General features: G+C 36.0%; 3 protein-coding genes and 1 long non-coding RNA gene across 4 annotated transcripts; all 4 read right to left on the bottom strand.

Moving 5' to 3' along the window:
- Nucleotides 1-228: 228 nt before the first annotated feature.
- LOC110842418 (glucose dehydrogenase [FAD, quinone]) lies at nucleotides 229-5337 on the bottom strand. Its single transcript, XM_035858129.1, has 12 exons — nucleotides 5146-5337; nucleotides 5015-5077; nucleotides 4807-4949; nucleotides 3513-3699; nucleotides 2354-2485; nucleotides 1971-2092; nucleotides 1732-1902; nucleotides 1445-1598; nucleotides 914-1249; nucleotides 681-827; nucleotides 432-612; nucleotides 229-363 (listed from the first exon to the last, which is right to left on the bottom strand). Exons 1-11 carry the CDS (start codon nucleotides 5330-5332, stop codon nucleotides 521-523), a joined length of 1734 nt encoding a protein of 577 aa, XP_035714022.1. The 5' UTR covers nucleotides 5333-5337; the 3' UTR covers nucleotides 229-363; nucleotides 432-520.
- Nucleotides 5338-7142: 1805 nt separating this feature from the next.
- On the bottom strand, nucleotides 7143-8220 carry LOC110842416 (glucose dehydrogenase [FAD, quinone]). Its single transcript, XM_035846502.1, has 4 exons — nucleotides 7896-8220; nucleotides 7567-7713; nucleotides 7359-7437; nucleotides 7143-7290 (listed from the first exon to the last, which is right to left on the bottom strand). Exons 1-4 carry the CDS (start codon nucleotides 8068-8070, stop codon nucleotides 7143-7145), a joined length of 549 nt encoding a protein of 182 aa, XP_035702395.1. The 5' UTR covers nucleotides 8071-8220.
- A 332-nt stretch (nucleotides 8221-8552) lies between these two features.
- On the bottom strand, nucleotides 8553-9134 carry LOC118438233. The gene is made up of 3 exons (XR_004836664.1): nucleotides 9029-9134; nucleotides 8808-8970; nucleotides 8553-8697 (listed from the first exon to the last, which is right to left on the bottom strand). It is a non-coding gene; the product is annotated as an uncharacterized LOC118438233 (long non-coding RNA).
- Nucleotides 9135-13519: 4385 nt separating this feature from the next.
- Nucleotides 13520-25422, bottom strand: LOC118438222. The gene is made up of 17 exons (XM_035858122.1): nucleotides 25170-25422; nucleotides 24059-24857; nucleotides 22791-23069; nucleotides 22541-22714; nucleotides 20715-20741; nucleotides 20560-20640; nucleotides 20413-20478; nucleotides 20226-20342; nucleotides 19649-19675; nucleotides 19497-19577; nucleotides 19195-19407; nucleotides 18412-18477; nucleotides 18217-18336; nucleotides 17380-17544; nucleotides 15579-17296; nucleotides 15331-15432; nucleotides 13520-14498 (listed from the first exon to the last, which is right to left on the bottom strand). The coding sequence occupies exons 1-11, from the start codon at nucleotides 25338-25340 to the stop codon at nucleotides 19304-19306; spliced, it is 1926 nt and encodes a 641-aa protein (XP_035714015.1). The 5' UTR covers nucleotides 25341-25422; the 3' UTR covers nucleotides 13520-14498; nucleotides 15331-15432; nucleotides 15579-17296; nucleotides 17380-17544; nucleotides 18217-18336; nucleotides 18412-18477; nucleotides 19195-19303.
- Nucleotides 25423-26165: the final 743 nt, after the last annotated feature.

The following is a 26165-nucleotide window of genomic DNA, read 5'->3' as shown; positions in this document are numbered from 1 at the left end:
CGTATAAAATTTTGAAAATCCGACATAAACTGCAAAAGTTATGGGGGTTTGAAACTGGTCGAAAATGCAAATTTTGAAGTTTGGCGCCACGCCATGGCGCCAAATATGAGTTTTACACGGAAATATGAATGAATCCTTCATCTGGGGTCCTAGTAGATTCTAAAAAACATAATGGGTACCCTGGACTCAAACGACAGGTCATGAGTGTCCCTTGTTAGAAATTATGTTCTTCAACTCCAATCATCTAATATCATACTCGCAGCTTTCTCTCCAATCATGATAACTGGTGCGTTCAAGTTAGCATTAGTAATTTTTGGCATTATGGACGCGTCCGCAACTCGTAGTCCCTTCACGCCACGCACCCTTCAATTTCAAAACCGCGATAAGTTTAGGATCAATTAAAGTTGTAAAACTTGTATCATATTACGAACCTCAATCGTGAATCTAATACAGCATTCGGATCATCATCAGTGATGATCCCGGACAAATATTTTTTTATCCTACCCTACTCATGTTGAGCTCAACACGAGTAGGGTAGGATAAAAAAATATTTGTCCGGGGAATGATCATCACTTCCCATTTTTGCGCTACAGCTCAGATGCCACGTCGTCCCTTATAAATTTATGTCATGATCGATTAAAGTCAAACATTTTTTTCTACGCCTATTGCCAATATTTTACCTGTTAAATGTCTCAAGAAACACTCATAATACTCGTCACTTCTCAAAATGTGGTGTTCACATCCAGGGAAATGATTTGGTATTAGCGTTGCATTGTATTTCCCAAAAGCTTCAGTTTCCTCGTAAAGCTTAATTAGCATTTTCAACCCTAATCAATTTGAAAATATGTCACGTAACTACGATTTGTTTACATGCATAATCACGCATTACCACTAATTATTAATAATACATTACCACTAATCGTCTGCTTCATATCGTCCGGATGACTGTAATAGTTTAAATCAACGACTGGTTTATCGAGCGGATTTGCTGAACGTAGACGAACTGTTCCTCTACTTTTTGGGAGTCCCAAATTAAATCCGAGAAGATTTGCGTCCCGTCCAATAAATCCATTTACATATGATTTTATGGTTCCATTCTTCAACCCAAAAATAAAATCAAAGTCTTCCCCGAATGACTTGTGGATCCCGACCGGATACAATAGTGCATTGAAGTTCGGCCAATCCGGTTCTGGCGGTTGGGTCGTGCTAAACAGTCCAATTGCGGCCATGGCATCGGACGCTAAGGGCCCTTGATATTTGATTTGAAATATGTTCAATGTTTGTCCGATCAATGCTTTGTATGTATTGCGGTGGATCGAAGTCAACCGGACAGAATTTCTACGCGCCAAAATCACGTGCCCATTTGATTAACATTGGAGGCGGGCCGAAATTCAAATCAAATCCATCCGGTTGACTTCGATGCACCGCAATAGCTTACTTTTACCTGTATGATTCCGAAGGTACAGCTCCGCAGCTCCCACACTTAAATCTCTATCGGAAATATAGGACACAGTATCGTTCAAAATGAAAGGTCCAGCCAGTGATAAGACGTGATCTTGTAGATTATCTCCAACAGCGAGGTTTGATATGGCTCGGATCTATTATTAATTTGCTTTTATTATTTGGATTCGAAACCTTTGTTCCAAATCCGAAATATTCCAATTGTAATCCGAAATTTCTTAGGTTAGACTTCTGCTAGTCAGGGTTTAATTTTTAGGCATTTTTACATACCCCAAAGGACTTCAAATGGTCATAATGCCCGATTCCGGACCACATCAGGATATGTGGACTTCCTATCGCACCTGCCGACAGGATAACTTCTTTTGACGCTGTGGCAGTGAATGTGCGACCATTTTTGATATACGAGACCCCCATGGCACGTTTGGACGAATCAAAATTTACCTGATTTCCAAACATATCTATTAATTTGCTCCACCTGTTGTCATGTTAATTTGTCGCCATGTCGTTACCTTTGTGACATGCGCGTAACGAATTACTTTAAAATTGTTCCGATCCAGCGCAGGTTGGATGAAGGCTTTATACGTGCTCCACCGTCGCCCATCCTTCGTGGTTAGGTCGGCAGGAACAAATGCTTGTTAGCAAATTTATTATTATAGTGAATTGTAATTCTGCAAATTTCTGGGGATATTCATTACAAGTTGGAATTCTGGAATGAACGAGTTCGAATGGCGAGTTAGCAAATAAACAAAGTTAGCAAGTTCACAAAAAAATTGGCTTGAAAATTCTTATGCAAACTTACGCATATCGTAGGCTACTATTAATTCGCAATTTATTTTATAATTACGCTACAACTCGTAGTGAATACCCCCATTGAGTCATTCTTCAAGCTCACTTGATGTCTGGTACGCATTTGCATCCGAATTTTTGAATCCCATCTCTTTCGCGGCAGACATCCAATCCTTTATTATTGGATCATCAGGTTTAGAAGTCACCGATAAGGGTCCCCCAGTTCCATGGTATTTGGCTACATAATTAAAGATTTTGATTTACGGCGTAAAAGAACTTGGTACTGCTAGTGTCCAATGTAGTGTAATGCATGTGAGATGCTATTAAGGTAGCGTTGGCCATCGACACACCATTAACACCGATGTCGAAATCAGTCAGAGAGCAGGCACTGGAGAGTTACTATATACATGTCTTTATTCTCCAAGTAGCAGTTGGTGACTGACTGGGCAAGTGAGACGAGCACAGTCAGAGATACAGAAATATGCTATACTCTATGACATACCTTACACCACATCCAAGTCTTTACCCGGCAGAACCAGGGATTGGTGAAGCCAGATAGGGGTCTGTTGGATACTACGTAAAAAAATTTGAAACTTGCAAAAATTTAGATAACATTAGTAGAAAAGTATTTCCCTATAAAATATTTTTATAGCTGACCTGTGCGACTTGTTGCTAATTATACGTGGTGAAACTCGTTAATGGGAATATGTTGTATGAATGCATGCACGATAAGTTGAGAACGATTGTAGGCAAATTTAGAAAGACGTGTACTGTGCGAGTGGAGCCTAATATTGAGAAACCCTCAGCTTGTACTCTTTGCTAAGGGAGAGCTTAGGAGAAACCACTACTTGGCCACACTGGCACAACATCTGAATTTGACTATAATCGTTCTTAACTTATGCACACAGACAAATAACGTATTCCTATTAATGGATGGGTTTCATCCCTTAATAACAGGTCACAGAGGTCACATATAAAAACAATTATAGAGAAAATAATTTTCTATTAATGTTTTCTAAATTTTTGCAAGTTTCAAATTTATTAAGTGGTATAGAACAGGCCCTTTCCTGGCTTCGTCCATCTCTGTTTGTCCCGGATTGAGACTTGACCACTAGCCTAGCAACTCAGTTAACCTTGTCAAATCTGTTGACTAAAAACCTTACCAAAAGTTACAGCTTATAGAGTTCATCGGTTTGCAATTTTTTGTAAACTATAATATGTACATACTTTCGCATATCTCAATGTATGTAGAATTATTTACATACGGTCAAGATAATTTCCAGTGTAATTTTCCGACTTTTTGAAGTAGGGCAGCACATTTGCATAAGACCAGGACGCATCTCCGGTAAGCTTCGCCCAATTGTTAAAGTCATTCGGATTCCCTCTCATGTAAACCATAAAATTTAAGCTGCTCGAACCACCAAGAATTTTCCCTCTCGCGATTGTAATCAACTAAATAATTCATGTCAAACTTTAAATTTTTCTCACGTTTTCAATAGTGCTCGGCACGAGACGAGACGAGACGAGATTGCCTTGTCTCGTCTCGAAAGTGACTCGGGACGAAGTAATCGAGACGAGACGAGATGACGATTCTGTCATCTCGTCTCGTCTCGAATCTCGTCTCGGTCGAGACGAGACGAGATGTCTCGACATTCATCCATGATTTTCAAAATATCTTTTGTATTCTTCAGGTAATTACAAAATACAAATATACAAACTGCAAATATTTAGAATATTAATAATTGGCCTTGTATTCTTTGTATAGTAAACTACATAGTTTACACAAAAAATAAAGGATAAATCTTAATCGTAAGCTTGTAACGGGACGACAAAATTTTACGACGCTTCCATTGAGTCATTTCAAGTCAATTTTCGTTAATACGTAAACACGTACACTTACTAACCTTACGAGCTTATGACAAAACGTACGAATATCTCTTGTATGTGATTTTTACCCAGATAAGTCAAATTTTTGGTTCGTAAGATGATCTTCGCAGGCTTATGAACGTGGTTACGAGCTTACGAAGGCTAACATGAAATACCTGAATGACTCGTAACCGTCATAGCTTATGTTACTACATATACAAAGAATACTTGGGATATGGATACGAAGGAATCGTTACCCACAGTATATACAATTTATAATTGGAGTTATATAGTTAGTGTCATATTTGAGTGTCTTTTACGTAAAAATCAGGATATTTGCAGATTGGTTAAAGTTTTGATCATAATTATTCGTTTTAGCTATTGTCCCTAAAAAAATTATGAAGGATACTGCATTTCCCAAGGCTGCTCGCTCAAGGTCTGTGCACTTGGGGGTTGCTTTGGAGATGAATTCATCTGCACAGACCTTGCTCCTCGCTCCGTGCAGAAGGCTAGAGGACGGAGAATTTGTTGCTAAATTTCTAAATTTTTGATGTATCGAGACGTCTCGTCTCGACCGAGATTTGTCGAGACGAGATGGCCTTGGTCTCGTCTCGTATCTCGTCTCGTCTCGAAATTTTCGAGATGGTCTCGTCTCGCGCCGAGCACTAGTTTTCAAATTGTAAATTTCCTCACGTTATCCTTGCACGCAAGACAGGAAGTGGTTAATGGCTCCGAGGGTGTCATCCAGTCGGTGTCAGGATGATGCAAGTTGTACGTCGCCATGGCTGGGATTGAATTTAGCACGGTGGGATTGCCACCAGCCTCAAGTAGCAGGACTGATAAGCGATAAAAATAGATATACTAAAACCACCCCATAATTTTTTTATTTGTTACGGGCAACCTTTGAAATTTGGATTTGCTGATAGTCGATTAGCCACGACTGCTCCCGCCGAACCTCCGCCCACTTGAAAAAATACATATTAATCTGAACGTCTATTCCTGAATAATTTAAAATTTGTACTTAAAACCAACCAATAATGAAGTCATAATTATTAGACGAACGAAATAGTGGGTTGGGATCCATGGCAGAATCAAAACCATGATTAAACAAGGCCAAAACTGTTGTAATTCTAACAATGAAGTTCTTCAAATTTGCAATTACTATCCTTGGAATTGGAATTGTGTTCAGAAAATTCAAAATTGTGTTGGATGGATCCATTTTATTTGTATAGCCAACACTGAAAAATGTTCCTTCTGTCAAATGCTTCATCGAGAGGGCCTTTTATAGCAAAAAGGTTGAGGAAAATTCCTTAATATGCAAATACACGTGCAAATTGTATAACATTGTAATTGCAAGGAAATAGATTTTATATTTATTAGAGATGTGATCAACAATGTTTGTGCATGTAGATACAGAGATTGTATTAGTAGGTGACATATTTAATGTTATAAATATACAAAAAAAATTTATTGGAGAAGGCAATCAATGACTTTAGGCCATTTCACTGGAAGTTCCAGTCTGCAACAGAGCATAATTCTCATGAAACGAGTATAGACAATAGCGAGACGCATTATTTCCTCGTGTTAAGGTACCAAAAGTTGGCTTATCTAATCATGCTTTGATCAGTGTCCTTAATTCTCCAATACGGAATGGATGACTTTTTAAATTTTAAGGCTTGTATAACGACGTCCAATTTGTACAAAGTATCGTAAATCTGAAAACTACACTGCACACTAAAAAATGTAGTACAAATATGATACAAAAGTACCTATGTATACTCTTTATCCATGCAACTTTGAGCTGTGGCTAAATCTAGCTCCATAATAAACCTTTTTTAACATTTTTCAGTATTTACGTGCAGTTTTATTGCTTAATTTCGAGTACTACTGGTAGAAGTGCAGGTACTTGATTTGCATACCAGTCCCATGACAATTTCATTCACTTTAATCCTTAATGAATGTTCTTCCTCTTTAAAAAATAAACTACCACTTTAACAGCCTAACTTCGCTTATAGGCAGTCGTATTCGTTTGGCCCGAGCCTGCGTTTTTAACATTTTTTATATTGCATACATATTTGCAGTTGTGTATATTTACTTACATATGTACAATGATGAATTTGCAAGGAATTTGCAAGGAATTTAATGTATTGACCATCTACGCATGAATTGTCCAAGATTCAGTAGAATTCTTTGGTGTAGTTTTTTAGGGTTCATTTATTGATGTCTGAAAGACATTCGAGCTATTACATAAATACTCGGAATTCCATCAAGTTAATTTTTGACGATTCTAATTAGGTTATTCTAGCTTCCAGCTCTCTAATTTAGAAGGCATTAAAAATCAAACAGGTTCCTTTAAATGAAGAATGGTCATAAATAATATCTTAGGTAAATGCGTCGAAATTACATGTTATTCCAGATTGCTCAGGCTTGAAATCACTGATTGTGCAACATCAATATTTGCCAACGAGTGTGACAGACTAATTATGTCATCGAAAAATTTTAATCGATCAAGCCTTATATGCATTCAATTATGCACGCATGTATTTGGAAGTTAACTTCTGAAGGAAGCCTCATCTAAGGATAAGTATGCTTCATTAAATAGGTATTTATATGATAGTCTATAAATCTCAATTGTTTTTTCTTGTGCTCACAATTACTATTTTTATGCATACATGGTCCATAAAAGTGTATAAAGACGCATACAATGCGAATAAAATACAATTTGTGTAAGGAAGCTCATATTTTCAAGAAATTTTATATTTTTCTAACCTGCAAAATTGGGGAAGGGGAATTCAGTTATCTAAACTTCTACATATACTGATTTGATACTTCATAGAAGCACTTTTTAGATAGATATTAAAAGTTTTGGATTAAAACTGGTTATTATAAATTCCCGAAATTGGTGAAATAGAATATGCAATTTAAAAAAATGAAATGAAAAATGAAATAAATTAAAATTAAATTAAATTAAATTAAAAAAAGTGTATTGAACCAAGTTGGGGGTTAAATCTATGAATACTTCAAAATTTTTAAAATTCTGTACTTTTCTCCCAATCATCCAATATCATACTCGCAGCTTTCTCTCCAATCATAATAACTGGCGCGTTGGGGTTAGCATTTGTAATTTTGGGCATTATGGACGCGTCCGCAACTCGTAGTCCCTTCACGCCACGCACCCTTCAATTTCAAAACCGCAATAAGTTTAGGATCAATTAAAGTTGTAAAACTTGTATCATATTACGAACCTTAATCGTGAATCTAATACGGCCTTCGGATCATTCGCATGTCCCATTTTTGCAGTACAGCACTGATGCCACGTCGTCACTTACGTATACATAATAAATTTATATCACGTTAAAAATATACGTTAAGTCACGTTATTAAAATATGTAGCACATTCTTTTCGATAATTATTGTACTATAAACATGTTACATGGATATTGTAAATCTTACCTGACCAATGTCTCACGAAACACTCGAAATACTCATCACTTCGGAACTTGTGGCGTTCACACCCGGGAAAATGTTTTGGCATTAAGGTTGCATTATATTTTCCAAAAGCTTTAGTTTTCTCGTAAAGTTTAATTAACATTTTCAGCCCTGACAAATTAAAAATATATCTTACATCACCCCGCCTTATTTGCATAGGTATATGTATTAGGGGTTCATAAATTATGTAACACAAGAGGGGACAAGGGGAGGGGGGGTTAAAACGTCGCAATTTTGGCGTTACATAATTTATGAAAGTCCCCATACGCATAATAATCACATCGCAAGCTTACCACTAATCATATCCTTAAGATCGTCCGAATCACTGAAAAAGTTCAAATCAACGACCGGTTGATCTATCGGATTTACTGAACGGAGGCGAACTGTTCCCGTACTTTTTGGGAGTCCCAGATTAAATCTGACAATATGTGCGTCCCTTCCAATAAATCCGTCCACCCATGATCTCATGTCTTTAAGCCCAAAGAAAAAATCAAAGTCTTTCCCGAAAGCCGTGTGGATCCCGATCGGGTGCAGGATTGCGTACAAGTTGGGCCAATTCGGTTCAGGAGGTTGGGTCGTGCTAAACAGTCCAATGGCCGGAACGGCACTGGAGGAAAGGGGTCCTGGTAATTAAATTTAATGCGCGATATTATTTTTCGTTGTTCGTAACTTTTGTAGCTTGATTTTTGTGTGATAATCAGAAACGATCCGATCCGACCGAAGTTTCTGACCACGGATCGGATCCGACCTTATCGGATGCATTTTATGTAACCGAATTATCCGACCATAATGGTAGGACCAGATCGGATTGTATCGGATTATTTTTTATGACCCAATTTACTATAACATGGATCCGATCCGCATCTTTCATAATATGCAAATGGTCGGATAAAAAAAATCCGATCCGAACTGCGGATCGGGGATTTAGCAAAACTACTTACCCGTATGATTGCGAAGGTACTGCTTTATTGATCCCATAGTCAAATCTCTGTCAGAAATGTAGGACACAGAAGCGTTGACTAGGATGGGCCCAGCTATGGATAAGACGTGATCTTGGAGGTTATCCCCAACAGCGAGGTTTGATATGGTTGGGATCTATTTAGTGAGTTCTGAATAATTAATTTTGGATTCGAAATCTTTGTAAAAAATCCGAAATATTCGAATTTTCATAGGAAATTTGTAACATTCGACTTCTTCGTTCATACCCCAAACGACGCCAAATGGTCAGAATGCCCGATTCCGGATAACATGAGAAGATGCGGACTTCCTATCGCACCTGCCGATAGGATAACTTCCTGTGGCAGTGAATGTGCGCCCATTCTTGGTGTACGTGACCCCCACGGCACGCTTGGACGAATCAAAGTTTACCTATTTTCCAAACATGCTACAGAAATTGCTCTATTAAATAATTTATCGGCATCGTTACCTTAGTGACATGCGCGTAACGAATTACATGAAAGTTACTCCGATTCAGCGCAGGTTGAATGAAGGCTTTGTACGTGCTCCACCTTCGCCCATCCTTCGTGTTTCGGATGTATAGGAAGTTAGCCCAGCCCACCCCAGAATTTAAATTTTTTAATTTTTAAGCTTTCCCGCTGTCGCTGGGGATGATTTGACGACTGAAATGTGTTCCCTAACACTTCTAAATAATTCCCTAAAATTTTCAGCCAAATCGGTGGCGGGAAACTTTTGAAAAATACGAAAATGTCGTTTTTTGCCCCGCACCCTCGATTTTAATGAATTTTCATAATTTGTAAGGTGCGCCCGGGCGTGTTCTGATTGCTGAAATATCTTCAAGGATACTTGGAGAGTATTTCCTCAAAGTTTCAAGAAAATCGTACGTCGGGGACCAATTCCAAAATTGACAAATGTCTATTTTTATCCTTCCCGTCCCAGTTTTCTCAATTTTGATGAATTTTGACAATTTCAAAAGTGCGTGCGGGCGAGTTCTGATTTCTGAAATGTCTTCAGGGATACTTGACGAGTATTTCCTGAAAGTTTCAAGAAAATCGTACGTCGGGGACCCCTTCCAAAATGGACAAGTTTGCATTTTTCTCCTCTCCGCCCCAGTTTTCTCTTTTTTAATGAATTTTGACAATTTCAAAAGTGCGTGCGGGCGAGTTCTGATTTCTGAAATATCTTCAGGGATACTTGGCGAGTATTTCCTGAAAGTTTCAAAAAAATCGTACGTCGGGGACCCCTTCCAAAATTGACAAATGTCTATTTTTATCCCTCCCGTCCCAGTTTTCTCAACTTTGATGAATTTTAACAATTTCAAAAGTGCGTGCGGGCGTGTTCGGATTTCTGAAGTATCTTCAGGGATACTTGGCGAGTATTTTATGTAAGTTTCAAGAAAATCGTACGTCGGGGACCCATTCAAAAATCGACAAGTTTATATTTATATCCCCCCAAACCCTGCTTTCTCTTTTCTAATGAATTTTAACAATTTCAAAGGTGCGTGCGGGCGAGTTCTGATTTCTGAAATATCTTCAGGGATACTTGGTGAGTATTTCATCAAAGTTTCAAAAAAATCGTACGTCGGGGACCCCTTTGAAAATTGACAAGTTTCTATATTTTTTATCCTCTCTGTCTCAGCTTTCTCTTTTTTAATGAATTTTGACAATTTCAAAAGTGCGTGTGGCCGTGTTCGGATTTCTGAAATATCTTCAGGGATAACTGACGTGTATTTCCTCAAGGTTTCAAAAAAATCGTACGTCATGGACCCCTTCCAAAATCGACGAATGACATTTTTATCCTCTCTGTCCCAGCTTTCTCTTGTTTAATTTATTATGACAAAATCTATGCTAATAATTGTTTCCCATTTTTTGAAATAGTTACATCACGGGCAAATAACTTAAGAGGTAAGCCATATTTCTTTAAAAATGATGTTGTTAACGTAATTTATATAAATTTGTTCAAGCTGTAATATATAGTATTTTACGATTTTGGCAGTAATGCTATTTGGACCCTTTACCAACAGCAACGCAAAATTAAACAAGTGTTGCCCGAGTTGGAACTTGACAAGGTTGCCAATGGCAACGGGTCGTCATGTTTAGGCAATCTATTAATGCTCACTTAGGATTTTGCACTTTACATATGCATGCAAATGTATGAGAAGTATGTACATACGTAGTCCATTTGCGTTGTCATAGAGACTTGGCTGTTTATCCTTTTGCTATTAAATACATTTATGGTAGATTTGCATATAAACAGTCACCGGAGTGGTATGGGTTAGGTAATATCTAACAAAATATATTTCACTAGATTATAAGGCCGTCGAAGATAATGAGCGTTATGTCAGTTCTTCGACTGTAGTAGTAATAATTAAAATACAATTTTTCATAACCAGTATATTTTATTCTTTGAAATCTTTGAATTTTTTTCCATCTATTTAGTTTATAATATTAACGTCTATCGAAATATAACAACAGTAAATAAATTAAACGCGATGCAAGTTTAGAGAATACATAAATCAAAGTATACATACCTTGGTACTACATGTATGATATTTAGAATACTAATGCATTGTCATCCCACAATTCAAAAGTTTATGCTTACAGGAAAAGACTAATTTTTGATTTAAAACTCAATTGTAAATTTTTGGGTCTGTTTTTGTTTAATGTTTTTGTTTAATCATTATTTTTATCAAAAAATGTGAAAATTTGAAACCTTAGTGCATTGAGATATTCTTATTTCAGAAGAAATTTTGTTTAAAAATTCCCCCACCGGCAAAACATGCGGGTTGAACAAGGCTCAAAAGTGCGCTTATGTGGAACAATTGAATTTTTTTCGCTGGAAATACAAAAATACACTTTGCAGGAGTTGAGAAAAATTATAGAATTATTTTTCCTACAAAATTTTGGGATATTTGATCGCCATATGACCTACTCTTAATGCGATGAGTTGTTTGTCTCTATGCACGAAAAGTTGAAAAAGGTTGTGGTAAATTCAGATCGATAAACCGAGAAATTTTGTACTCAATTTAGAGTGGTTGCCAATAGCAACGCGTGGATACGTGCTGATCGAAGGGTAGGGAGATGCTGATGCGGTTGCCATAGTTACAGGTTGAATAATAATAATACTCAACTCCGTTTAGTCATGTTATTACGCTGCAAATATTATCGCCGTTGGGATTTGCTTGTTTAAACGTACATATGTACGTCCTACAGATACATATATATATGTATGTATACCGGCTGTTCGTAGTTTTTTCCTCTGAAATAAATATTTTATTAGCTGATAAGGCGTCAAAAATAATTAACATTGTGCCTGTATTTCTAAAACGGTTATAATAATGAATTCTGTTTTGTCACGACCGGTACATTTCACATATTTGTTAAGTTTGTTGTACATACAATTTATATTATAATAGTTTCAGGCCTTTAAACGTTTGTCGAAGTAACAGGTTAGTAAATTGAAGGGGACACAACTTTGGAGAAAAATCGCATCAAGTGTTCCTGGACAGTATTCAATAGATAAAAGAACAACACATTGTCATCCCACGATTGCAAAATTTTCAAATATAAAAATATAGTTATTAACTTTAGAATCAAGTATTAATTTAGGGGTCTGGTTTTATAAATAGATCAGGTTTGATATCATTACAGCGTGACCTATTTAGGTAATTACAAATATGTTTTATGACTTTTCAATTTTATATGTAGCAATGTAAAATTATGATATTTGCATGTGAGAAAATCTCAATTCCGCAAAAACGACCATCCCTTGAGAAGACGTCGAAGAAAACGGCGTGCTTGTTATGTCGTGCACTTTTTGCACTCGACGTCAACAAAAACAGCGACTTTCAACTGAATAGTATCCACTTGATATGTCCGAAAATCTCCGAATTTGCAATAGACAAAAATGAAGCTGTGTCCTACAATTAGTCGTGGTGTAATAATGGGTCTATACTCTGAAGTTCAAATTCACGTCATTAAGATGACGATAGGTGACTCATCGTCTCAAAAAATCTCACGGCACAAGACAGCTTTTTAACATGGAGTAAATTAGCCGAATGAGCCGAATTATTGTATTATTTGGTACAGTTATTCTTATTTTGGCGTTTACATTAGTCAATTTCGTATGATTTTTACGCCAAAATAAAAGTGGTACCAAATAATAAAATAAACCGTAGTAACGATAGAAGTAGCTCACCCTGCAATAATGATTTGATATAACTTTGCACCAAAGGTGCAGAATAAGCTGACAAAATAAGTGCATAAATGTTATACAATTTTGCACCACTGGTGCAGAAAAATCGGTGAAAGTAGATAAATTATAATCATATAATTTTGCACAAATAGTGTAGGATAACGCGAGAAAATAAACATTTACTTTCGACATAATTTCGACTTTTGGCACGTGGCAATTAAATCGTGATGCCAAATTTTTGTAATTATTTCTTCCAGTTATTCTGCACTTTTGGTGCATTTTTCATCGATTGTTCCAATTGTTTCGCACCATTTTGGAGAACCGATTGTTCCATACTAACAGTGATATTAATTCCAAAATTGTAATCCTCCGTCGGTCAATTTTCCCAGCCGATTCGCACCATTTGCATACTGATTGATCAAAATTGGGCAATTATTTCTTCCAGCTATTCTGCATTTTTGGTGCGTTTTGCATATATGATCCCAATTATTTCGCATCATTTTCGATAACCGATTATTCGACCCCAAAGGTGCTAGTAATTCCAAAATTGTTGTCTTTTCTCTATCGAGTTTCTGAATTGATTCGCACCAATTCCGTCATGGATTGTTCGATACAAATGGTGCGATTAAGATGCTCAATAATGGACATGGGGATTATTAATTAGCATCAATTGATACAAAAAACTCGTGAACACACGGACGGACAGACAGACGGACAAGAGGAATTCAATAGCTCTCATGCTACGCAGGGTGAGCTAATAATTCGGCTCATTCGGGTAATGTACTCCATGTAACGTGAAACGGAGTTTAGGTTACTTTCTACACCATGATTTCAAAATTGTTTTCTAGAGGAATGCAATAGAAAATAGAAAATCTATCTGATCCAGTTGTAGTCAATAAGCTGATTAATAGGATGGCGATGATTTTTTTAAAAAAGCATAAGCCAATTTTTTTGACACCAAATTTTTCTGAAGGCCTTTTAACTAGAGGGCTTATCTTGGGTCTTCTCCTTCAAAGCTTGATAAACTCTGGAGTGCATATTTTTAATAAATTGGTACTGACCTGGTCTACAAATGGATCTGATAGAATTTAAAAATAAATTCCCAGAACGGAGAAATGCGTAAAAGTATTCAGATTTTTAGACCTGTGACGATGAGTCACCTAATCTTACGTTAAGGACACTACTTAATAGTACTGCATTTTCTCGGTTATAGATGATGAGTAATTTGAAAGTTTCCAGCTGTATGTTGCGTAATTAATTATAAAAAATTATGCATCTCATCGATAATTTGGACATGGCTAAATAATTGAGGTTAAAAATTTTATTTTATTGGATAATTATAAATGCAAACAATAATTTCCTTGATACAATAGAAATTAAACATGAGTTTAATCGTGGATCTAAGTCTATAAATTGATCTAATTATGTTTATACGTGTATTAAAAGTAATCATGATCGTTCTTGCTGTTTCTAAAAAAATGAATTTTTACGTTTAGACCTAAACTTTTTAAACGGATTAAATGCTTGCATGAGTTCTGTACATCAATATAAAAGTCTAAAAGGTTATTACTTTATGAATACATACATTATTGTATCACACACATACATAGATAAGAAAAGCTGACTACAAAGGAGTCGAACATTCAAACCCCTAACCTTAATAAAAAATGTCGTATATTTACCATAATACTTGGATTATTGTGTGAACAGGGTAATTAAGAAACATTGTAAAGGAAACAGATTTGCTGAAATTTAACAAAACTCCAGATATAAAATCGCCATGTCAACTTAAAAACAATTCACCCGAGAAGTCATGTACTGAAAAATAATAAACTTAAACTGTCCTTTTAATGAGAAATAAAAAAAACTCAAAAAGTTCAAAAATAATTTGTTCTCTTATTACAGGGTTTACCAATAATTCTGTATTTAAGTTTAAAATTTGTTTTCGATGAATTCCTCTGACAATTCATGCCTTTTACATATAAAACTCAGATCTCCATGGGATCAATTTTATTTTGGTCACCACAAGAAATAAGCATACTCGAAGTTTTTCATAATTTGATCACGAGGCGCGAATTTTAAATTCTTCTATAGCCAAAACTTCATTTCTTAAAAATTCTGTAAATTTTCGAATTTTAGCAAAACTCTAAAAATTTGACATGTTTATGGAAAAAGCGCATGCAATATTTTTGATAGAGTTGATAATTTCAATAAATTTCATAAACTGGCAAGAATTTCTCAAATTCATATTTTGAGAGAATTTGATTTTTTGCAAGTCAGGCAAGTCATTCTGGTGGAACATGTTATCGAATTTTTGGTTTGCGCCATAATTCGCACCATAATTGGAAATTTTGTAGAATTTTTAAAAACCAAAGTTGTTGCTAGAAAAGAGTTTAAAATTCGCCCCTCGCGCTCAAATTAGCCCATTATGTAAATTGAAAGATAACGGTATGCTTATTTTTTGTAATGAACGAAATTTAATTCCATGAGATCTGAGTTTTGCATGTAAAAGCCATGCATTGTGAGATTGTTTATGAAAACTGTCAAAATGTTGGAAAAACTTGAAAATTATATTACATCTGTATTATTGTCGAGGTGCAGACTGCATAAAAGTGATGATTGGTTCAGATTTGGCCCCACTTTGGCATTGATGATGAATAGGAGACCCAGCTAGGAGAGCTGAAAAAATTAAAGCATATTAGATAGATCCATGTTTCATTTCAGAATCAATGGCTGTAAAGGAAAAGGTTAATTTGAAAAATTTCATAAACACACATTTATCAAACTAAATTACGTAACATACAAATGATTTTTTGTGAACTTACGAAATTCCAAAAATTGCAAGTTACGTAACTTGCGAATTGCGCAAAGCTCTATTTCTTGCAAAGTCAAGCTCATGTTCCTCCACGTCTTTCTCCAGTTCGCCTTGTAGTCGATTAAGTCTGACCTCGAGTTGTGTAAAGTATGGGTTTGTGGTCCCATCGTCCAGTTGTGCTTGGATGTTTTCCATCCGGTTATAAATTTTCGCAATCAGGTTCCTTTTTGTCAAAAGTTCAAAGATCTTCTTCCTTTGAACTTCTCGCCTATTTATTTGATTCAGCACCGCCTTTGAGCTTTTACATTTTGCAAAAAACGTGCTTCCAATGTCCGTCGTCTTCATCAGCTCTTCAATCATGTTGTCCCGATATTCTCCGGCATCGTACGGGTTAACATGCTGAGGGAGCATGTGATCCAAATCCAGTAACCTGGCTTTTAGGTTCATCAGGGATAGGATGACGCAATCATTTATACCTTGCCGCGCTGATCCCTTGTCTTCAAACACCCAATCAACGATTGAATATCTCTCCCTGAGAACGTCACGGATTGCATTGAAGATGGCCTTCTTTTGCACTTGACTCAGGTAATCAGCTAATGAGTCCATAAACCTAATTTTGTGCTTGGCAAAATCCATCTCAACAAGAAAGGCGTGAACTTTAAAGAATATCACGGTGTATAATATTCCCCAGTCGTCATCGAAATCACCCTCGTTTGGCAGGCAAACCGGAGAAGTAGTGAATATTGGCACGGGTGCCACTTTGTCGTTGTGGTTGGAGTGGTAAATTATGCCAGAAACCAATTTTTTCTTTTTCTGATCTTGGTAATCTATAATGCAGTCCTGCATAATTTTAAGAGCATAGGGCACTGCAATTCCAGATGTCACACAAGTGTTGGGGGCCAAGGATAAAATTTCGGTTTCCACTCCAGTAAAACCAAAATCTGTCTCATCAAAGACATTTAAGACTTCCATTTCTGTGTACCAAATTCGAGTCGTAATTTCCAAGGGGTCATATAAATCTGGACCTTCGGAATCCGCTTGAACTAAAAAGCAATTGTACTCATTCGGGTAGAAACCAGGAGATGATCGATCAGACGTTTCTGGAGAGTCGACTTTATTGTCGTCTCCTGGAGTACCTGTTGGAATCTCTGGTGATGTCGATTTTTCAAGGGACGAATCTTTTGACCTGGGTCCTTTTAGTTTCTCTTTCAGTCCTTTCCGTATGAGATTTATTTTTAGAATTTGTTGTAGGATTCAATGAAGGGAGGTGGGTAATATTTTCTCACATGGGTCAGTCAGATTATCGAATTGTATGTAGGACATATTCTTATTCCCGATCAAGCCCAAAAAATTTTTATGGCCATATTTTAGGGATTGGTACGGTCATTTTTCAGGTATATTTTGAGATTTCATTTATTGTATGATTCTAATCCGATGTACATACATACATACATATGTTTATAATCATTTCATTAATTATAAAGTGCGTGTGGTTATAAAATGTGTGAAAATTGTGTTTTATGCATATATACTTACATATATGTATATCTAGCCAAACGAATTACTAGCCAAACGAATAATGCCACTTACCTTTTTGGGAAGATGATGAACTGGAACTGGACGAATCATCAGAATCATCAGCGTGGAGAATTTTGGAGCCTTGCGAAACTTGTGTTTTTACGTCTGCGAAGTCAAGTTTCCTTCGAGTAGTTGACTTTGAAACAACTCCTGCAACGTTTGCAAGTAACTTTAAATTAAATGTCTGCAGGTGAATGGTTAAGAATACTAAAATTTTAATAAAATCAATGTACCAGAATTGGATGGAACTGGGGAAATGTCATTTGTGCTTGAACTTTGAGTTGTTGCACGTGGTTTTGTTTGATAATCCGAAGGGGTGAACCTTATTTTTGGTTTTCTCACTCGAGAAGGCTTCACTATGGGCGTCCCGATTTGCAAATTAGTGTCATCTGTGGGACCTGCAAATATTTGCAGCTAGAATGTACAAGTGATTTAATGCTATGATGTCAAAATTTGTATTTCGATATAATCCGGTAATTGTAAAATTTAAGACTTTTCACACAAAGCTGAAAAGTATCTGCGGACAATTTCCTCGGTACATATTCAGGCTATTTATGTGCAAACGTATATATCAATTTTCGATGTTTCTCGGCGGTGGTGATTTCAGGCCGCAAATCTGCTCTTGGCAAAAAATCGCGTGGCTCGCTTGGAAAAAGAAAAATTGTGCAGGGTCGCACGCTAACTTACTTATTTTCGATGTATATGTAGATTTCGAAAATAGATTCGCAAGGTTAAAAATTTACCTTAGACATGTATGTCATTAAAAATCGGCAAATAATGGCGTGAAAATTTTGCTCAGGATTAGGGATTACCAATTAATTGCATACAAATTTGTGCTGGGATTAAGTATCAAGGATTCAGTATTTAATTTAGGACATGCACATGTGTATTTCCTGTCACAAATTTTACATATTGACAATAAAAGATTGCAATCTGGATCTCGGCATTTGGATTTGACAGACACGCTTTACCCGATTGAATAAATAAGTTCATCCAGTTTTATGCAACGAGAAATTTATCTGGTTGAACACCAATTGTTTTACAATTATTAGGAACAAGTTTTGAATTACCAGCAGCAGGTAATCTGGTCACTTCTGTTCTGCGTGAATTGTCTCTTACACGTTCAAAGTCGGACGGTGAATAGCGGACTCGAGGCTTTGGCTTTCTCTTATGTCTGGTTATTTTCGGCTCTAATAATTCCATTTCATTATGATTAATAATAATCGAGGTGATGATTTTAATCAAATTACGTATTTATTTGTTACCATCATTCGAAGAGTTTATAGCTGTGCTTGTTAAATTGAGATCTTTTGATGGACCAATTAAATTATCTGGAAAAAATCATTTTTATTAGAAATCATTATTTGCATAGGTTAGGCCAGTATTCTTCTGGCCTGCAGTTCTACTTTTAAATGATGTGGATGGTTCGGAATCAGAAGTCATAGATTTTGTTGCATCTGTTCAATAAAATCAACTAATGTCATAAGCACATATATGATATTGTGCCACGTTGGTACAAACAAGTTTCCTCACCAAAATAATGCAGCGAATCGCTTTCATCTAATAATATAGACATAACATCAGATTAGTTAATCGTGAAGAAAATGGACAAAGAGAAAGGTAAGATTTTTTTACGGATAATAAAATAAAAATTTTGCGATAATTGCCTTTTTTAATCAATCAAATTAGTCCTGGCGAAATACGCTTTTGAATATTTCAAATCGCGCAAAAATTAAAAATATTTTGGATTTTAAAAATCAGAGGATTACTATAGAAAAATGTTTCAAAATAGAATCATTTCTTTGGTATTTCGTGCGAAACTCCATAGTAGAAAGTTTATGTTTCTGGATATTTATCCTCTTATAGTTTCCTTATACCGACCAATGGTAAAAAGTGAACTTCGTAAGTCTTCCGTCGCGGAACACAAAATTTGGAAATGAATATTTTTCATCAGAAGTAATGGCAATTTAACTGGTCGTAGTCACGAAATAAATATCGTGCCCAAGGGATATTTTATTTTGAGTTGCGTTTAGCAATTATGAAATTACCCGATGATGATCCCGACGATGATCCCGTCATTTCCCTGCGTAGTGAGTTCGTCGGCTTATGCGTCGCTATTTCGTCTTCTAATAATTTCATTTCATCAAATTGATGTAATTATTGTAACCAAATTACATATTTATTTATTTTATTTCCACTATCGGAAGAGTTTATAGCTGTCCTTGTTAAATTTAGGCCTCTTGATGCATCCATAAACTTAGCTGGAAAAATCACTTTTTTATAAACCCTTCTTTCCATATCTATGTATGCACATATATGAATTTAATTTGTATGTTTATATCCAGCTCACAATTTTTCTTTTTGCCTGCAGTCGCAGTTTTTCTTGATGGCATAGATGGTTCAGAATTGGGGCTCATGGAAATTGTTTTATCTGTAAAAATAGAATCAATTATGTAATAAGTGTATGCTATTATGCCACGTTACGTGTAAAAAGTTCCTTACCACAATATTCCGGCCAACTGCTTTCACCTATTCATCAAGACAAAACATCAAATATGGTAATCGTGAAGAAAATTTGATGGGTAAAAATCTTAACTTGGTTGCTTATTTAGAAAACTAATATACATGTATTTTCTGTGGATAAAATACCTCCAATAATCTTAACCTGTTTCCAATTTGAGCTAATTTTAAAGATTTCAGAAACTGACAAGATTAAGATTACAATTTCGCGGCAATTAGTTTTTAATCAATCAGGTAAGTCCTTCTGAAGAACTACTTCCGAATACTTCCGAATTATATGATTAAATTTCGCTAAACTTCGAAAAAATCGAAAATTTAAAACATCCCGAAGAATAATTCTGTCATTACTGTGACACTAAAAATACTAGAGTTTGTTTGATATTTTGTCGGAAACCCTATGGTAAAACTTTTTTCATTTTCTCGTCAATCCAGTCAAAACTGGTAGAAATAAATATTGAGTTTTTTATGGGAAATCATTAAAATTTAATTGATTTCTACCAGAATATCGCCCATTTGGGGAGATTTTGTCAAAAATTATTTTTAACAAGTGTGATATTACTTGAACTTGATGATATGCCCATTTCAGTCCTACTGGAACTTTGACGTGAGTACCCCCGTCGCTCGACGCGCTCTCTCCCTTTTGCATAATCCGACGTCGGCTTATGTGTTGGTACTGCTGCGTATAGTAATTTCAGACCATTAATTTTTTGAGCTTATCTTAATAAAATTATGAATTTATTTATCACCATTATCGGATTGCGTTATATCTGTGTTCCTTAAATTGTGATTTTTTCCCGCAGTGGCAAGGTTATCTGAAATTGTCAAAATCAATTTTTTTTGACCCTTTCTTTGCAAATATTAGTTTTAATCATATGTATCCATCTTACCCTTACCACTATTTTTCTCGCGTGCAGATGAACTTCTTTTTGATGGCACAGAGGGTTCTGAATCCGGGGTCATAGAAATTGTTGTATCTTTATAATTAAAATGAATTTAGTATGTACATATGTGCAATTTCGCAACGTCGCGTACTACAAAATTCTCTTACCACAAAAGTCCGGAGAACTGTTTTCAACTAAAAAGTAAATACATGATGTAATATTAGATTTGGAAAGATAAAAAAGGACGAATCTGGTTTTCCTAAAATGTTGTCAATCTTGTACCAATAATGTTGCAGTAACTAATGAGCGTACTCACGTCAACCTTCGCATATCTCGCATATCTCGCAAAGTGAGCATAGCAACATAACTTGCGAAGTTTTGCGAGATATGCGAGATTTCGCAAAAAATTTGCTGGAAAACCATGGGATTTTTTTTCGCAAATTTACCCAGCAATTGGGCATGTTCTTATTTCGCAAAATTACTTCGCAAACTCATCCTCATCATCGCTAGCAAGGGAAATGAAAGAAATCCATGGAAACAATACCAAGATAGACATTTTTCAGTAGATTTGCGAGATTGGAGAGATTTGCGAAGTTATATTTTGCGAATTCCCTCACGACAGAAAAATTTTGATCTTCGCAAGTTTGCTAAATGAGTTGCGATGCGAAATAAGAAGTTGTCGTGAGTACGCCCAATATAATGTTGCCGACTTTTTAGTAATGTGGCAGATTTTTTATTTAATCTACCGACCCTCTTGTAAATTTATTTTTTGCATATTGAAGCAGGTCACGATAATTAAATTCGGCTTTTAATATTCTGATCTTATATTCGTTCTTAAACTTAAGTCTAAAGAAACGTAAAATTTTGTCCAGGAGAATACAAGCTTATGCTACTAAAAAGAACGAGTATAAAAACGCCTTATTTTACGTAGCTTTTAACATACATAGGTCCACATCTGTATATTTTAAAGATATGTAAACCTAATTGCAAATGTGGAAATAATGTTGTGCAAAACTCTGCCGAGTATGGCGTGAGATTTTAAAATATGGAAGTTCGCATTTTGGGAATCGAAATTTACCATGCGGTATTTAGCATTCTCATGTACATATATACATATATAGGTAAATATATTTTAATTTGGGGGAGCAAAATATTGTGAGTATGCACGTCTACTAGGTAAACTTAACAACCGTTGTTCTGTAGGAGATATACCTTCGAAAGTTTGCGATATTGCCGAGGCGTTCCTTTACTTTTTCATGAAATATACGAAGTAAAGGGGTATCCATTGACACTGTGAACTATTACGACGAAAACTGGTCATAAAATGAAGTTTCACCTGTCCATTGATTTGAGGTTTACGCATTTTCATTTAAAATTGGTTGCTCCTTTCACGGATTTCATAAACACTGCAAAATTGCACTTACAGATGTATGTATTGCGATGTGACCCTTCTAATTGATGTACATAAATACCCATCTTTATGCATTTTGTGTCTCACCTATGTAGTAAAAAAGTGTTAAATTTCGTAAACTTAAACAGTTCCGGAACTTGGACCTCACAGAAATATTAACCAGTTCAAAATTTAAAAACTGACCTGCAATTTCTCGATATCATTATTATCCCAAAGGAGATAAAAAACTTTTAATACAATTACCAAACTGTAACACTATTTCTCCTTATTTTTTCAAGGGAACGACCCGATGCCTAAGGTCACGCGGTAATTTTTACCGAGATTTGTACATACACGGCACCAATTGTGCTATATTAATATGCATTTAGATAACAAACCTAAAATACATATCAATCTAAAAAAACGATCTAAACCAAACCCCGAGGTAGTATCAGCAACGGTTATGGTTGCTTTCACAACTATTAATTAAGAGTAAAACGGACAGAATAATAGCATTACAAACGTACAATAATCTGTCAAAATTAGCGCAACTATGCTACGTATTTTTATCATTATCGTTTATTAGAAATATAGGCAGCATACCTGTAAGTGGGCTTGATGCCTGTCGCACACCGGACTCGGTTCTACGAGACCTGTTCGTTGTTCTTATCTTTCCCTCAAATTCCGATGGCTCTGGTGTCGTATTATTGCTAACACTTATCTTCGAATCATGTGTGGTGGGGGTGGTATATTGTCTCGTGCAACCGGGCAAGTGACCTGGCATATTTAAAACTTTACAATATCAAATGTATCCCCGGAAGGGTTTAAATGTGAAATCATCTGAAAATCTAACCTGTCTTTTTTGAAGTGTATTTGCACCCGTAATGACTCAGGGCGCCTGACACTCTTTCGAAATATGGTTGTACATCAGGGCGCCTCCCGAAATAAAACCGAACGAAATCAGTGTACACTGGCTGGTGTAATTGTCCCAGCAAGTCTGTAAATTCTTTGAAGGATTTATTTTCCCGATAATGTTCGTATAGAACTCGGGCGTCATCAAGGTTTTCCATACATTCTTCACGGTTGACGATGTTGTCCAGTAATCGTGTGACCCTTTGGATTCTTCGATAGACTGTAAAAATTCATAAAACCCTTTATTATTTACTTTACTTCGATTTTACCCTTAAACCACTCTACAATTAAGCTACGAAACATCAATATCAATGGATTTTGAATAAATGTGTAACATAATAATAACTGGACACATTGGGGGTATTCATTACAAATTAGCATGTTCGCATCGTATTCTTATGTTTAAGAAATAGGTACTGTATACTGGCCCTCGGGATGCATAATTTTGCAACTTAATTTTAAATCCAACCTATTTTGGTAACGTTTGACACTATGCAAACCAATGACGAATATCCTGATTATATTATGCAGACATACATACATACATATTAAGATTAAAATTCCCCCAGAATCTAATCCTCTACAAATCTTCAAAATGCTATTTTTGCAGTTTCTATTTTAATTTTGTTTAGAAAAACTATTAAAAATAGTATTATTTCATGAAAGGTCATCTTTACAATGAAAACATTTGCAAGGTCAAAATAAGGGAATTGATATAGATTTAATTACGAGCTGCTTTTTAACGATAATTTTCGATTAATAATCTAGACTTCTTTTTTAGCAACATTGTTTATTAAATAACTTTGATACCGTCGTTGAATATGATTTTACTTGAAACCTTACTGAGTAACAATAATGTAAACCGGAATTTCGAGACATTTTTTTGAATTTTTTTAATTTCCAAAAAGCGCTTTGGGGTTGTAGAAAAAAATTAGGAACATTTTGGTGAAAGTATTTAGCATTTTGATATCTTTTTGCATCATCTGGAAATCCGCGTCCCCGTTTGCAGTTTTAGCAAATTTGGACCCCTCCCCCTGGGGTAAGGGGAGGAGAGGAACCAAATTATTTATACCGTTGGACTCACAAAAATCACTTCTACATAATGTGCAAATCTTAACAAAATCAATTTTCTCTGGTTTACATTATTGCTGCTCTATTACTAAATCAAGTCGACTATTTTTGCTGGTCAAAGAACAGAAATAATCTTACCATTCAAATTTCCGAGCGTATTCGTTGACATTTGCCGTTCTTGAAAGAACAATGTGCAGTCTTCTGGAAGTTGACCTACTGTAACAGAAGGGTCTTGCACATCTGCTGTTGCCGGGGAAGGTTGCTCCAGGTCAGGAGAGGGCACTTGTGCCCCATTTTGTGGTGCAGCGCTAGTGGGGGTTTCATTTGCGGAGTTTCTGGCAGCAGGCTCACCGCCCGGACGAGATCGTCCTGTGCCTCTCCTCTCGGGAGCGTCGTCTGGTGCGCCCGAAGGTGGACAGCCCCCGTAGAATAAGAAAGGGAAGGGCAATCCGGCTGGCTGTCGGAACCTGCCCTTGTAGTCAACATACGACTCAACGTCGTCGTCATACCGATCCTTCGACATTTTGCCAAAGGATCGGTGAATCTTGGGGAGAGTTTTTTCTTTGGGCTTGTCCACAATTTCCAAAGGTTGGTATGTATTGGAAGGGGAGTTTAGGGACGAAATCCAGTCGGCGTACGCTGTAGATTTATGGGATTTACAAAATGCCATTGATTTGGCAGATTCTGAGCCACACCCAAAAACTGGTGGCAATTGTTTGGTTGCATATGTAGGTTTTCTTTCTGTTGATACGAAAGCACTGAAGGAACCACGCGTCTTAAAAGTGGTTGCTGGTATTTTTGGGGCTTGAAATGGAGGTGCATGGGTTCTTAATTGCGTTACTTTGTAACGTCTCTCCGGTGACTTCAAAGTTCCTGGAGTGTTAACTGGTTGGTGTCCTGTATACGATTGTATATCTTCGGTAGCTGGCTGAGGGACCTGCATATTTTTTTTTAATTCATTGTTAAATTTTTGTTATTTTGTATCTATGTAATAAAAATCATTTTGTTCAGGCTGGTCGAGTTTTTGTGAAATATTAAAGAGTAAAGCAATATTTCCAAGTATTTTTTAACACAAAAAATACGAAATGTTATTTTATGTTTTTGAAAAATAGTTGAAATTTTGTTTCTCATTATTTGCAAAGTATTTCACTTTTTTTCGAAAACCCTGAAATTTTATGGGATATCTATTGGCAAAATTTTATAAACTTAGAAGGAATAACCGGGCTCATTATTTCATATTTCAACTTACCTGAAGTTCACTCTCGACGTTTGATTTTTCCACGTGGCACTTTAGAATATGTTTCTTCAATCCACTTTGTTCCTTCCGACGATGGATGAAAACTTGTGGGAATATTATTTTTTTCTCGGAAATTAATTCCGGAAAATCAATTTTAAAATTTGGGGACTTTGGCGAAAACATGTTTGACGTGAAGATTCTAATGTAGATGCCAACTTTTGACTGGATAGGAACTCTCCTTGCATAAATTGCTTAAATGGAGTTATGTAGCATGCTGTTTATACACATATAAGAAGTTTCATATTATTGCATCCGAGTGCAATATTCGTTGGTTACTCAAAAATTGCATTGCTCATTAATTTAGAGATGACACGGATCCTTCTAATATAATCCGTTCGTCCCATTGCTCACATCTCCGTTTGAAGCCGTTTTATGGAGGTCGAAATCGCACACTCATTAGAGTCATATTTGAAAAGGTTAATGTTCTTTTAAATATTTACTAGAATTTGTAATTATTTAATGGCGATTTACCTTGGAGGTTGTAGTTCACTGGACTGTTTAACAAGGGTACGCCGGTAGCGATTATTTTATAAATTGGTTCACCTACGAAAATCCGTTTATAAAGATATATGCATACATATACATATGTATCTAACATAGCAAACATTAAATACATTTATTAAAGTAGGATTTCACATAGTCTGGTGTGACGCATCCCTGCACACTTAAAAGCAATGTCACAATTTTCAAACTAAAACAGAGCCTCAGTTCTATATCCCGTAAAATTTAATAAACTCTGCCATAACCCAGATGCGACTACTGCCATGTCAATAAATTTGTTACCAGGTTATAGTAAATTTATACCACTCTGGTAATATTTTTGGGTGCACTCATTACCTGCGCGGTAACAAATTTACTACCACTCTCAATTATTACCATGGCGGTAACGTCATCATGATCAACTGGCAATTGCCTTGTTACTGGATTTTTTAGAGTGTTGGTTACTTA

This window comes from Folsomia candida, unplaced genomic scaffold (genome assembly GCF_002217175.1).
Source record: "Folsomia candida strain VU population unplaced genomic scaffold, ASM221717v1 Fcan01_Sc001, whole genome shotgun sequence".
Lineage (NCBI taxonomy): Eukaryota > Metazoa > Arthropoda > Collembola > Entomobryomorpha > Isotomidae > Folsomia > Folsomia candida.
This window is presented reverse-complemented; position numbering and strand designations above follow the sequence as displayed.

Coding starts and splice junctions, on each gene's coding strand:
- LOC110842416 (XM_035846502.1), bottom strand. CDS start 8,070: ATGAGATCATGGGTGGACGGATTTATTGGAAGGGACGCACATATTGTC. Junction 7,714..7,895: donor TCTTAAGGATATGATTAGTG/GTAAGCTTGCGA, acceptor TTAATTTGTCAG/GGCTGAAAATGTTAATTAAA. Junction 7,291..7,358: donor GTATTAGATTCACGATTAAG/GTTCGTAATATG, acceptor TTGAAATTGAAG/GGTGCGTGGCGTGAAGGGAC.
- LOC118438222 (XM_035858122.1), bottom strand. CDS start 25,340: ATGTTTTCGCCAAAGTCCCCAAATTTTAAAATTGATTTTCCGGAATTA. Junction 24,858..25,169: donor ACGTCGAGAGTGAACTTCAG/GTAAGTTGAAAT, acceptor AAAAATATGCAG/GTCCCTCAGCCAGCTACCGA. Junction 19,578..19,648: donor CAGTTGGCCGGAATATTGTG/GTAAGGAACTTT, acceptor CTATTTTTACAG/ATAAAACAATTTCCATGAGC.
- LOC110842418 (XM_035858129.1), bottom strand. CDS start 5,332: ATGGATCCATCCAACACAATTTTGAATTTTCTGAACACAATTCCAATT. Junction 5,078..5,145: donor TAATTATGACTTCATTATTG/GTTGGTTTTAAG, acceptor TATTTTTTCAAG/TGGGCGGAGGTTCGGCGGGA. Junction 613..680: donor TTTCTTGAGACATTTAACAG/GTAAAATATTGG, acceptor TAAATTTATAAG/GGACGACGTGGCATCTGAGC.